This window comes from Diplodia corticola (genome assembly GCF_001883845.1).
Source record: "Diplodia corticola strain CBS 112549 chromosome Unknown scaffold25, whole genome shotgun sequence".
Taxonomy (NCBI): Eukaryota; Fungi; Ascomycota; class Dothideomycetes; order Botryosphaeriales; family Botryosphaeriaceae; genus Diplodia; species Diplodia corticola.
In genome coordinates this window covers 367,087-379,600 of record NW_017971504.1, presented here as the reverse complement: position 1 = coordinate 379,600, position 12,514 = coordinate 367,087, and the positions used below count along the sequence as shown (strand labels likewise).

General features: G+C 53.7%; 3 protein-coding genes across 3 annotated transcripts; 1 reads left to right on the top strand and 2 right to left on the bottom strand.

Moving 5' to 3' along the window:
* Positions 1-4,098: 4,098 nt before the first annotated feature.
* BKCO1_25000124 (cytochrome p450 monooxygenase) lies at positions 4,099-6,086 on the bottom strand (the record flags this gene model as incomplete). The annotated part of the gene is made up of 6 exons (XM_020273230.1): positions 4,099-4,295; positions 4,383-4,777; positions 4,824-4,939; positions 5,030-5,376; positions 5,433-5,606; positions 5,681-6,086. The coding sequence occupies 6 exons, from the start codon at positions 6,084-6,086 to the stop codon at positions 4,099-4,101; spliced, it is 1,635 nt and encodes a 544-aa protein (XP_020130358.1).
* A 716-nt stretch (positions 6,087-6,802) lies between these two features.
* BKCO1_25000123 (uncharacterized protein) lies at positions 6,803-8,639 on the top strand (the record flags this gene model as incomplete). Its single annotated transcript, XM_020273229.1, has 11 exons — positions 6,803-7,082; positions 7,136-7,155; positions 7,211-7,247; positions 7,306-7,373; positions 7,427-7,455; positions 7,514-7,552; positions 7,605-7,698; positions 7,749-7,850; positions 7,914-7,993; positions 8,049-8,144; positions 8,219-8,639. The coding sequence occupies 11 exons, from the start codon at positions 6,803-6,805 to the stop codon at positions 8,637-8,639; spliced, it is 1,266 nt and encodes a 421-aa protein (XP_020130357.1).
* Positions 8,640-11,193: 2,554 nt separating this feature from the next.
* On the bottom strand, positions 11,194-12,218 carry BKCO1_25000122 (nacht and ankyrin domain protein; the record flags this gene model as incomplete). Its single annotated transcript, XM_020273228.1, has 2 exons — positions 11,194-11,728; positions 11,785-12,218. The coding sequence occupies 2 exons, from the start codon at positions 12,216-12,218 to the stop codon at positions 11,194-11,196; spliced, it is 969 nt and encodes a 322-aa protein (XP_020130356.1).
* Between the last annotated feature and the right edge of the window lie 296 nt (positions 12,219-12,514).

The following is a 12,514-nucleotide window of genomic DNA, read 5'->3' as shown; positions in this document are numbered from 1 at the left end:
CCAGACAACCCTTGCTGTAAGACACTCGTCGTAGCGCCGGTACAGATGGGGCTATATCGCGCAGCCCCGGAGCTCCTTTCTATTGGCTTATCGATTGCTAGGCATATAGTCTCGCGCGAGAAGGGTGAGAAACGGGACAAGCGCTGAAATTCATGAGTGATCAGCCGAGCGGCTCCTGCTGTAATGCACGTTGCAACGTTTCATGACCGGTTGTCTCGCACTTCGGCCGCATGCTTAGTTTCGATTGGACCGGGGATTACTGTGCACAAAGAATGGGAGAAGGTTCGACCGAAATTCACTCGCGACATAGAAAACTGCCAACGCGTTGAGAGCGACTGGTCGTGATGCTGGATCAGCCTCGTATTGGTGACGACGTGATTGGTCGGTAGCGTCAATCAGGGTGGAGGAAGAGTGGAGGAAGCCAGACCGAAGCTCGGGTCACCCCCGCAGGCTCGACAACGCCCGCCACTAACCCGATTTCGCTTAGCTCTCTCGCTTAACCCCGCCGCGCATTGCATTATCACTTCTCGCCCACTTCATCTTCTGTTTTTGTCTACGCTCCTCTTCGAACTCAACGGCCATGGAAGACTGCCCGCAGCCCCGCGGGTTACCGTCTATCTACACTCCCATTGACTCCCTTAGATCCACCCGCGCCCACCTCTACCATTGAACTCGACCTGCAAACTGATCGTTCGACGCCCTCAACCTGCTTTCACCCGCAAACCTGGCTGGTATGTGCAACCTATTCGTTTCTTCGTTCAGAGTCAGGACTGCTCTCATAAAGCCCGGGCGGGTGGGATCACCGTAGCGCCGCACACCATGCTGCGAGCAGCACACTCGGTGGTGCACTCTGATGTAATGGCTGTGCCGTTACATGACATATGGAAGCCATCGCCGTCGCCATCAATCGTGTCGGTGCTCGAGTATGCACCTCTTGCTTCTTCGAAGCTTGAAGCCAAGGCTGCTCACGGACAAATAGGATGCGTTTCCAACCGAAGATGGTGCCTTGACGAGGCCCACGTGGAATCCGTTGCTTAATCCACCTCCGTATGAGATCCGTCCTGCTACAGTGTCCGAACAGGCTCCGACACACCCAGATGTTAGGCTTCGGCCGCACAAATCACCGCAAACTGTCTCCTCACCCGTTAAAGAGGCGATAAGCCCCGCCTCTTTGAAAACGTCTACACGTATTTGTTTCACTGATGAGCTGGGAATTAAAGACTCCGTACCCGAGCGAACGAAGCGCAACAAGGCAACTCGTACACTATTTACAAAGCTCGCCCAGGAGTCGTACGAAAGATGCTTACATGCAGGGCAAACGAAACTCGTCGGATATCTGGCCTAGTGGCTTTACTTCGCGTGGGAGTACGACGCGGTTGCGCATAGAACATGCTATTCCCACTCATAGAAGCTCGCCTTGGCTGCCCGAACGTGCAACTACCGCATCTTTGACATTTTAAGGGTCCGACATCACCAGCAATTAGTCCTGGAGAACGCTATTGCAGACAACAATGAACACTTCAGCTTGCCCTTGACCCTTAAGGATAAGATCAAAGACTTGGTCGACCTCGTTTACACCGATGTACCTCGAAGTGCTAACATGTACATCATGGACGAGCTGGCTCGACTACGACATGCCTCGTTGCACACGGAAACCGCCCGTGCAGACGAGAATCTGGATGAAATCTTGGCTGTGGACGAGTTCATTTGTCGGTTGGCCTTCTTCGACAATTGGAGGCCTGCAGACAGATAAGTACCATGGATCACTAGCACATTCAATGGCGATCTGCCTATAACTCAGTTACTGCCAGAAGCAGACATGCACTGGATTACATTTCATGATATAACAAGTTCATCAGTGCGGAGAAACTACCCTTTGCCTTACAGAGAGCCCTCGAAGTACGGCAACCAGTGATCCTGAGATGTCGTATCGCGCCGCTGACCCTTGATCTACATGAATGGGGTCAACTAACCTCTTCCATCGCTGCTCATGTAGCCTGGTTTGAGGAAGAAGGGTGCATTTTAGCTGAGTAAAAACCCAGCCGAGATCCTCATCCTCTGCTACACGCTTTCTGCACCTTCTCAAACCCTCATGAATGCCTCAGACAGCGAGCTATTGGTCCGACACGAGTGCTAAGGTTTGAAGCTCGTCCGCTCCTCCCGAATAGAGTTTGCATGACTTCAGATTTTCCTTAATGGAAGGCCAGCCCAAGAGGAAAATTCAGGTCCCCGTACGGCTGCTCGGCGTATGCGGCGCATTCTTCGAGCCGGACAACCTGCGCAAGGTGATTCCTATTGTGGAAGGCATGGTGCCCCATAATCAGTCCTCGTGGTTGACAAAAGAGAGCTGCTATGGGGAATTGGGAGCTGGACAAGGACGGATATGAGTTCGGGGTTTCCGGATGATAATTGCAATCGTTAACGACCAGACACAGGGCTGTCCGACCGGGCTTGTCCGTTATCTCGACCAGAGGCAGTTTCTGCCCTGAGATCGCCTTGATTCGATCAGTGTCTTTGGAGGCAACGGCGGCGTAAAGTATCATGCTATCTGGAGAATCGGGAAGAACCTCTTGTACTGTCCGGGATGTGGCGTTCTCTACAGCTGTTTCCTTCATGATCCTCTAGCCTCTTATCATCGAAGAGGCGCCTTGATATCAGTCCTTGGATCAACACCACCGCCGAATGCGGCTTCGCCCCGCCCCTCCTTCAAAACACTTTCGTAAAGTTGATCTACCGATTCAAACCGAAGCTCACATCCTCCAGATATCTATATACTGCGCCTTGATGTCGCTGGAGATGTGTGCCTGTCCGGAGCCGAAGACCCATACATGCACGGCATTTGCAGTTGCGTTCAGTAGCTACACGCAGCAAGCTACGTCCGTACATGGCGGAGATAGGCCGGCAATCGCACTAGATTTTCGGAAGCTCCGCCTCGGCAGGGAACCAATGCAGGGGCGTACCGGCGGTGAAGACGGGATGGAGAGCCTCCCGCGGACGGCAGGCCGACGCCAGGGGTCAGGCCGGGGCGTTGGGAAGCTGCGGCGAGTGAGTGTTGTGATTGGCTGGCAATTTGGCTGTGCCGCCGGCGTGGCGTTCTGGGCGTCCCCTGCCGTCAACATGCGTCGGAGCGTCCGCCGTCGCGTCGCGTCGCGTCATCTCCCGCTGTGGCTCATGGAACTCAGCTCGCGCGCTGGGTCATAGTCTGGCTGATCAAAGATGCCCGTATCGTCGTACTTGCCAGCACCTGCTGGGTACGAGAAGAAATTCGTCCGCGTCGGTCAGGCAGGCGGAAGGGTGGGGCGAGTGGGAGGTGAGGCTGAGGTAGAGGGTGGGGCGCTGGCCTGCCCTGATTTCGCCGAGCACTTGGCGGTGGGAAACGTTTGAGGAGAATGGATGCGGTAGCGGTGCCGAGAGGGATGCGAGACCCGACGCGGCCGACTGATTTTAGCCGGCGGATCCGTTCGGAACGGCTTGTTCCAACAACGATCGGCGCGTGTCTGGGATGCGTGTCATTGGCCCGGATCTGTGTCGTTCGTTCGCTTGCAAGCGAGCTGCACCGAGCTCTCGCTTGAGGGGAGATCGGCGGACGTTGAAGGCCAGGGCGTAGATGATGGAGTTTGGGCAATCTCGCCCCCAAATGAACCACTCCTTCTCAAAGCCCCTGTACGTCCGTTTAGGAGGGAAGCTCCCCTATTTGTTTTTTTTTTCGGGGCTTTGCTTGCTTGAAAGGAGAAGCGTCGTGCGGAAACCCTGTCCTTGCCCTATTGCGGTGCCAGCATGGACAACCCTGAGATGGGATGAGGCTCTTTGTTTTCGCTTGCTTCGTTTTATACACAAACACGATCAACAAATCTCTACCCGAAATGACGGAATGCTCCAACACAGGTGCTACGTACACAAACTCTACTTGAATAGTGGGCTTTAACACGCCCATTGATCAAGTTCAACTTATAGGGCTGGAATTCAATTAAATATGATAGAACTGGTGCCGTATTACTCAGTAAGCCACCTCGACTTGAGAATCAGTAGGACGCCCTCTGCTCCAATAAAAACAACACGACGGGCCCGCACACAGTACCCGCTTTGACCTCTACCACCTTACATGACTCTCTGAGTGAAGACGAGGTTCTGCTTCGGCACCCCGGCAATGAAGTGATCCTTGACTCCCTCGAAAAAGCCCTTCTCCGTCACCGATGCTCCGTCGGGCAGGCTGACGTCGTACTTGTGGAGGGTCCTCGCTATCACAGAGCGGATCTCCATCATGGCAAGGGGTTTTCCAGGGCAGTTGTTTTCGCCTGCAGGAAACGAATCAGTCCGCGATCCAACATACGTCCAGCCAGGAAAAGAAGAGAGGAAGAAGAGCAAAAGCATTTCAAACTCACCGATCAAAAATGGAATAAACGCGCTCCTGTTCACAATCAACTCCGGCCGTGTGGTCCACCGCTCTGGGATGAACTCGTCCGGCTGCGGGAAGTTGCGCGCGTCGTGGTGCAGCTGCCAGCCGGGTACGTACACGACGGTGTCCTCGGGCACGAACACGTCGCCGATCTTGAGGCCGCCTGGCGGCGTCACGCGGGGAGAGCCGAACAGGACGGGCGGGTAGAGGCGCAGAGTCTCGTTGATGAGCGAGTCGAGCACCGGGTATGCCTTTTGGCACGAGTACTCGTCGGTGGTGCCGGCGAAGACTGGGTCCATCTCGGCACGAAGGGCGGAGACGTAGGTGGGGCGTAGGGCGAGCATGATGAGAATCTCGCTGATTGCGGAGGCGGTTGTGTCGCTGCGACCATGAGCTTTGGTTTTAGAGGGCGATGGTGGAGACTGACCTTCCGGCGCTGACGATGACACGCGAGTCTGTGAAGAGCATGTGTTGTCCCTTCTTGTCGTCAGGGGCCGTCTCTGCGATGAGATGGCCGATGAGGTCCGGCTTCGGGTTCTTCATCTGTATCGCCATACGTTTAGTTTTGCTGTCCTTCCCCGTTCTTTTCCTATTGCTACACTGTAGCGTGAAATCGGTCAGAGCGTTACGTACCTTCATTCTCCGCTCCAACGACTTCGCTGCCCATCCATTAAAGGTGCTCATCGGCGTGGGGATCACCGTAGCAAGAGCCATCAAGATGCCCAAGACCCAAGGCATCTGGCAAAGGATGCCAATGGCGTCGATGCCCTTCTGCATTCCGTCGAGCATGTCGGTAGCCACGTCGTCCGCACTGCCATCCACGAAGCCGCCGGGCTCGCCGAACGCCAGCTGCGTCATGACGTCGTAGCTGTAGTGCATGGCCAGGTCATTGATAGGAACCGGCTTGCCAACATTCTTACCGATTCGCTCCAGCAGGATGTCGGTGAACTGCTCGAGCTGGGGAGTGTACGTAGAAAGCACTGAGCCCGGAGTCAATAAGCAAGCGGGAACACTGATGCAGGGGGCGGTTGCTTACAATACTTCATCGAAGTGTCCCAGAGCTTGCGTCTTGACTTATGCAGCTTTTTGTCTCGAGTGGTGCTTACAGAATCTTCCATGCCGTCGTAGAAAGGGCCTTTGAGCGTCTTGGACGTGAAACCCAGGATGGCGCTCAGCGCTTTGGGATCACGGATGGAAAGTTCACGAGGACCTGTAGTGTCCTGAGATTAGGTTTCACGATCTCGCCGGATCCAATCTTGCGTGCCACCGAGGAAAGGAACGTACCGGTGCGCACGTAGTCCCCGTACTTCTTGTGAAGCTCAGCGTCAACCTTGTACCACTTCAGCCCGCTACTCAAGACCTGCCCCACAGCCCAGAATTTGGACAACCGTGCCGGAAACGGGCCAGGAAAGTTCCGGAGCGGATGGAAGAATGCGCGGTATGTCAACATGCTACCCCATATCGACACCACGAAGGAGGACATAAGGAGCAAAGCGACACCATAAGGTGCCGAGACCTGCTGAGCGAATCGGGCCTGGAGAAATGACGCCAGCGCCAGGTACAGTCCGAATGAAGCAGCGAGCACTAGAAACGGGTGGTTGTCGACATGGATACGGCGAAAAAACAGCTGGTGCGCGAAAACGCCGGAAACGCTCGTGGTGGCGACAAGCGCGAGGAGTAACGTCGCCATGTTTTCCCTTCCTTGGACCGCAGAAACGAATCGATCTGTGAAAATGCCGTTCTATGCAGGGCAAGGACGGGGAGTCTGTAGTTTCGGGGTTTTATCAGCCCTTTCACTTATTCATGGGTGCGGCCCGAAGCTCGACGTCTGCGCGCGCTTATCCCCATACTGTGTGCCGAATTGGTTTTCCGTAAAGCTCCAGGCTTTTTGGCCAAGCCGTGTTCCGAAAACGTACAGACCCATGAATCTCGTGTCTGGTGAGACGGGGGCCTATGGCGGTACGCTGTCCATTCCTGGACACTGGGGCCGAAAGTGCCCTTGTTCTTATCTTTTGGCTGTGATGGTGCGGCGTAGGAATAATACAAGGGCCCGGTGCATGACTCGTTAGTTGCAGAGTAAAACTGACCACTTACTAGTGATCCTACTCCTCTGCCTGTGCCTACGCATCCTGTAGGTTTGTGCCGGCACGAAAGATACGTTGGTGTACCGGCACTTGGAGTATATGCAAGAAGGGGCATTGCAGCTCGTTCCTGAATCATAAGACCCGAGAGTCAGGTACCGTTTCGAAACAACATGTTTGCACTTGGCCCCTTCGAGCAGTACCGCTGACTCGAATGCCGCCCATGCAGGGCGCCCATGTCCACGTATGAACGTGCCCCCACTCACGTTCTGGTCTCAGTGAGACCTTTTATCGCTTATACTTACCCCTGATCACCCTTTGCCCTATGTCATCTCGCTCCGCCATCTGTCGTTCTCCCTCCCTCGAGAAAATTTCGGACGACAAAACTGCCTCCGCCAAGCCCATCACTGCTGATATGGACTTGGAAAACACTCCCGCCATGGCGGCGCCATCGGGCGAGACATCCAACCTTGATCCGGCGATGACTTCTGTACAGAGGGACTTCATCATCATCTCCAGTGGAGTCGCGGCTGGCGCCACCGTCACGGTGGCTCTAAGGGTGTGGACACGTGCGGTAGTGGTCAAGCATATCGGGTTGGATGACTGTAAGTTAACATGGATGGTCCACCATATCTGAGCTCAAGCTAATCTCCTGTAGACGCAGTTGTGGCAGCATGGGTAAATATAATGTCCCCGCATCTGATTCATGCAAGCTAAGAGGGATAAACAATAGCTGATGGGTATCGGCTTCATCGTTTGTTGCATCCAATGTGCGCTTCCCTCTCCCGTTCGAAAGATTGCTCAAGCAACACACTAATCAGTCTGTAGGGATGGAATACGGTTTCGGAGATCACCTATGGAATACCAGTCTTGCACAGGTTGTGAAATATGCTGAAGTAGGAACGCCTACCTAAAGTTCCTTGCATTCCTGGTACTAAATGAATTACAGTGGAGCATACCAGTGGTCACTACTTACTGGTACGATATCTCAAACGCTGATTTACCGACTCGACACGCTCATCCATTCGTATTGCAGCTGGGCCCCCATGCTCTCAAAGTTCTCCATCCTGCTCACGTGTGTCTCGCCCTCCACTAGACTATGCTGGGGGTCGCTGACACATGAACAGATATCGCCACGTCAATCCGGACAAGCTCTTCCGGATTGCCATATATGTTCTTATGGTCATCATCATGGCATACACTCTGGCGACTACCTTCGTTGTCTGTTTTCCCAAAGCCACCGAGTCCCCTTCTGAACTGACATCTTGTAGACCAGTGCAGGATGCAAGCCTACAGATCCAACGAAAGCCGATTGCATTGCAACATTGGCTGTTGCGCAAGCCATCTCCAACATCGTGACGGATGCAATCATTGTATTGATGGCAAGACACTTTCTTATCCATGTAAGACAAGACAAGAGATGCTAACAGAAGTAGCCCATTCCCATGATCTATAAGCTACATCTCCCGGTCGGACAGCGTGTAGTCCTCGGGGTAGTGCTGGCTGGCGGTTCTTTGTAATCCCCCATAAGCTCCAGGCCGCGTCAGCTTTCAAGCTAACACCGTTTGCAGCGTCATCATCGCCAGTATCGTACGTCTCGTCATCATCCAAAGGTTGCCCGGGAAACCAGACTTCACATACGAGCAAGCAAAAGTCTGCAACTGGTCGTAAGTGTCGCGTGATATCTCACCCTTTTCTGCAAACACATTCCCTAACTGACGACTGTGGCGCCTCGGTCCAGATCCATTGAGATCATGATTGGAATCATGTGCCAGTGCATCGTCACGCTCAAGCCTCTCGCCAAAAAGATTGCGCCAAAGTTGATCGGATACTCGAGCGACAGATCTGGGACGTCCATCTGGAACATGTTCTTCTCCTCTCGAGGCAGATCACGTGGCACTCGGGGCCGCAGCCGAGGAGATAGCATCCCACTTGGCTCCGTTGAAGGGGGAGTAACGGTCTCGAAAGCAAGTAGAGCCAGGGAAGTGAAAAGCGATACTGAGTGGCCTAGAGCTACGAACGATGACGACATTGTTATCACGAGCACCTACAGCGTTCAAAGCGCTTATGGTGTGCGGACTGGGAGCACAGAAAGCACGGATAGCATAATGGGGAAGGGAGAAAACCGCAGTCGAGGGCGTGGCACGGTTGAGATGGTGTGATTGGTTTCGAACGAGATACATGCCGAGAAACGGTTCGGGGCTGGGATATGCTGAAATAGAAAGCATTGGAGTCTCACGGAGTTTTCCATATTCTGAAATACACACCGATGCTGGCGTCGCAAGATTTAGTATCGGGGGAGCCCAAAGTCCATACGCTGGCAGCTTTTAATACATTTCTTTTTAAAGAACAGCCCAACCGATCCCGCTTCAAGAAGCCCACTGCCGCTTTCAATCCTTGTGAAAGCCCTTCCCTCTTCAAGGCTTTGGAAAGCATCACATGGGTTACGTTTTATGTTCGGAAAAATACAACGATACGTATAGATGTTGTCTGATTATCCTTGACTACTACCTGGATTCGTAGAAGCTTTCACATTTGTTCTCATAGTCCATGGCACAGCTAAGCCGAAGATTACTGCAGGAGGAAACGACATCATGGTAGCTCGGAGGTGAAAAAGACGTTGCTCGCGTAACGCTTTAACCAAGGCTTCCTTTCGTTACATGTTCAGATCCAGAGCAATCAGTGTGATCCGCTTTCATATTCTCAGCTCTAACTTCACCCGCGCAATTTGTATAGAGAACATCTCCATCCTCGTCGGCGCCGGCCGTGTCACCGGGGACGTAGTTTTCTAGGTGACTTGCATCGAACCCGCACTGCCTGGGGGTTCTACAGGGCTGGAAATGCGACTGATAAACACTACGTATCGCCCTGCCAACTAGCCCTATGACTACAACGACGACCATGGCAGATGCCGCTTGCCCCCATATACGCACTAACCAAGTCTAACTAGAGCCTGGAACGGAGCCACCACCGCTGCGCCGCCCGGCATTCTCCCTTCGCCTCAGGGCGGTCAACAAACAAATTCAACCATATATGTTTGCTTGATGTATATGCGGACCATCGTGAGATTCGTACAGTATTTTATTCCCTCGGTATTACGACCCGCCTCTAACGCCCCACCGTACCCCCCGCCTCCCATAGCTATACCAAATTAGGACGAAACACTATAATATGTCTTACGATAGTGGTCCGTGTACTTGCCAAGTAAACAAGTAAGTACGCTTCCAATTAAGGTAGTCCTTTCTGTTTCTTTGTTTAGTTGAGCTACAACCCCGATGTTTGTGTGGTTTGCTTTAAACAAATTTTGATTGTTGACCACCCCGGTTCGGCTGGCAGGCGCACTCGGCCCGCCTAGCCTCTTCCTCGCACACACCGCCTCCTCCGCCCCTCGCCCTCCCACGCTCTTCCCCGCTCGCGGCGCCGCTGTTTCGCTTATCTTGCTCCCTCGCGCTTCCGTACCCACTTGCGAAACCGCGGCGGTAATGTTCGGGATCCGGCTCGGGCCCACACTGATCTCCCGAGCGGCGGGGCGGGCCGGGCCGTCGACGGGACCCAAACTGACTTTGGGTTTGGGTAATATCGACGGGCAACAAAGGCAGCAGCATCAGCAGCAGAGCCGGCCTTCGACATCAGCCCGCAAAGGCTCCAGCACCTCCGTTTGCCCCCTTGCACTCCGCCCGCTTTATTCAACCGTGTCCGTAACTCCCTAATAAGTGGACTCGCTCCGTGCGTCGAAAGCGCATCTCGTCGATTCTTTGGAGCAAGGATTCGCTGAAACACGTGCTGGTCGATCCACACGGCGCGTTCATCACCCCGCACGTCCTTGATGGTGTCGACAACATGGGCACGTCCCTTATGAGACCAGTACGTGCAACATAATATAACTGGCACTCCCTCAAGTAGATAGGCACGCCGTCTCCACACCCACGCGAAAGCTTTGCGGCTATGGAAGCCCACAGGCTCCCTCTAGAGACAGTTACCCGGGCAGTTATCATTACCACCTCAAAATGCCGCGAACTTTCTTTTTCGCACGTGCTAACATAGCCCCCGCTCATTGCACCCCGACATCGCCACCCGGCTGCGAAAATGCATCGACGCCCCTGCAACAAATCACACTCATCATCTCCCACATCCCCACCGTCGTTGCTTGCGGTCATCGACCTGACAAATCTCCATGGCGGTGCGCATGGATGTTTTGGTTAGCAGTCACGAAAAAATTCAATTTTGGAGGCTGGTGCCAAGGAAAGGCGGGCAGTCGGTCTGCTTGCTGGCGGACTCCGGCCAGTCATCCATCATTCGCGGCTGTCTCGGCTAGCGAAGGGACGCAGAAAGTTGCAAGCCCGCGGAACATCTCGCACCATTCCAGCTTTCGGCTCATCGAATCAGATCAATCAAAATGTCGACAGGATTGTGCAGCGTCTCGAGGCCGTTCTCTTTGCTGCACTCAAAACGTAGCATAGACGGCGGACAGGATTTGAGCACACGAAGGCGGAACAGCGAGTGCACTACCGTGATAGCGATGTTGTTTCAATTGGTGGATAGGAGAATCCTTCAGGGGGTCGGCAGGCTTCGGCAGAGCATAAGAGAATGACTTTGTGGCCGAGGCGCACGTCAGCCAGGGAGAGACCTCAGCCTGGCCCGACGAACTCTCAGACAAATGGTAGAAGAGGAAACTGAAATTTCAAAAAGGAATTAACAAGGACACAGAATTTACTTCTACGATCCAGACCATCCAGGTGCCGACCCGCTTCGAATGCCATCCAAAGTAGCGACGTTACTACCCAGCCGCCTTCCAGGACCTCGGGAACTTTCCGGCTGATAGGCGGCAGTAGGTCCGTAGAAGAACCTCTCTACCATAGTCGCACTGGCGGCACCCTGGGCGCTCCACGTGCCATTGCCAATTTCCAGACTGCCATACTTCTGTTTGAACGAGCCTTTTACCTTGTCTAAATCCAAGATCTGCAGGTTCCGCGCGTTGTCTCCAGCCTTTGTGTTACCAAAGTCTTGCTCGTGACGCACTCGGCTGTCGGCTGCGACACGGTTCTCCTCACACAGGAGGAGTTGTTCCTTCAGCGCAACTTCTTGGTCCCTGAGGGCTTTCTCCATGGCCTCCGAAGACTCGTCAGAAAGCTCTTGGAACTTCCTCATGGATATGTCAATTTCTCCGAGTTGCTGGATGATGCTCGCCATTGTCGTTTCGTTCTTGTGTTGGAAATCGTGGAGCGCTGCAGTGTTTTGTTCGGCATTGAGGCTAGGGTGGAGATGACCTTTTAGCGGTCGCTACGCAATGAGGCCAAGCGAACTTACAGTGAGACCATATCAACTCTCAAGCTGATGAGCTGCCGGGCTTTTGATACTTCCTCTCGGAACTTTTCGATGCTTCCCTTCTTCAGACTGGCCACCACCCGGTCTGTCCAGGCCAGTTTGCTGCCTTCAGCTGAACGGCGAACGCAACTATCCAGCTTCTTGTGGAAGTCCCTGCATAATTTCTCAAACTGCGGCAGAACGGAGCTCAAAGCTGACTTCTGGTCAGTAAGAGCCTTTGCTGCTGGCGGTGTTTGCGCGTGCATCTCAAGATACTGGCGCAAGTCCTCGAGGACGCTCTCGGTTGACTTGAGATCATCTCTAGCTCGAGTAAGAGTTTCGGGGGCATCATTCATACTGTTCATGAAATCATGAAGGCTTTTCACGGCTTGTAGAAGGCCGACAATGCCGGCAGAAATGCTGAGAGGATCCGGCATCGAGATTGTAGAGGATCGAGATCCTGAGAAGACGGAAGTTCAGCCTTGTACTAGATGATTTCCGAATCCTTCAGTTGGGTTCGGTTCCAGGGCTCTCTCCTTTATCCCAGCACTTCAGCGAAGAGATGGGGACCGATAAGTGTGGAGCCACGTCACAAGCGTCTGCACTGCCATGAACGCCACGAAAATCGCGACGTGAAAACAGCGAATCACACTCACGATCACACCTGCAGCCTAGGCAGTACGAGGCGTGTACGCCCAGCGAGCCGAATTAATCAAATAAAACGTTTCGGCAT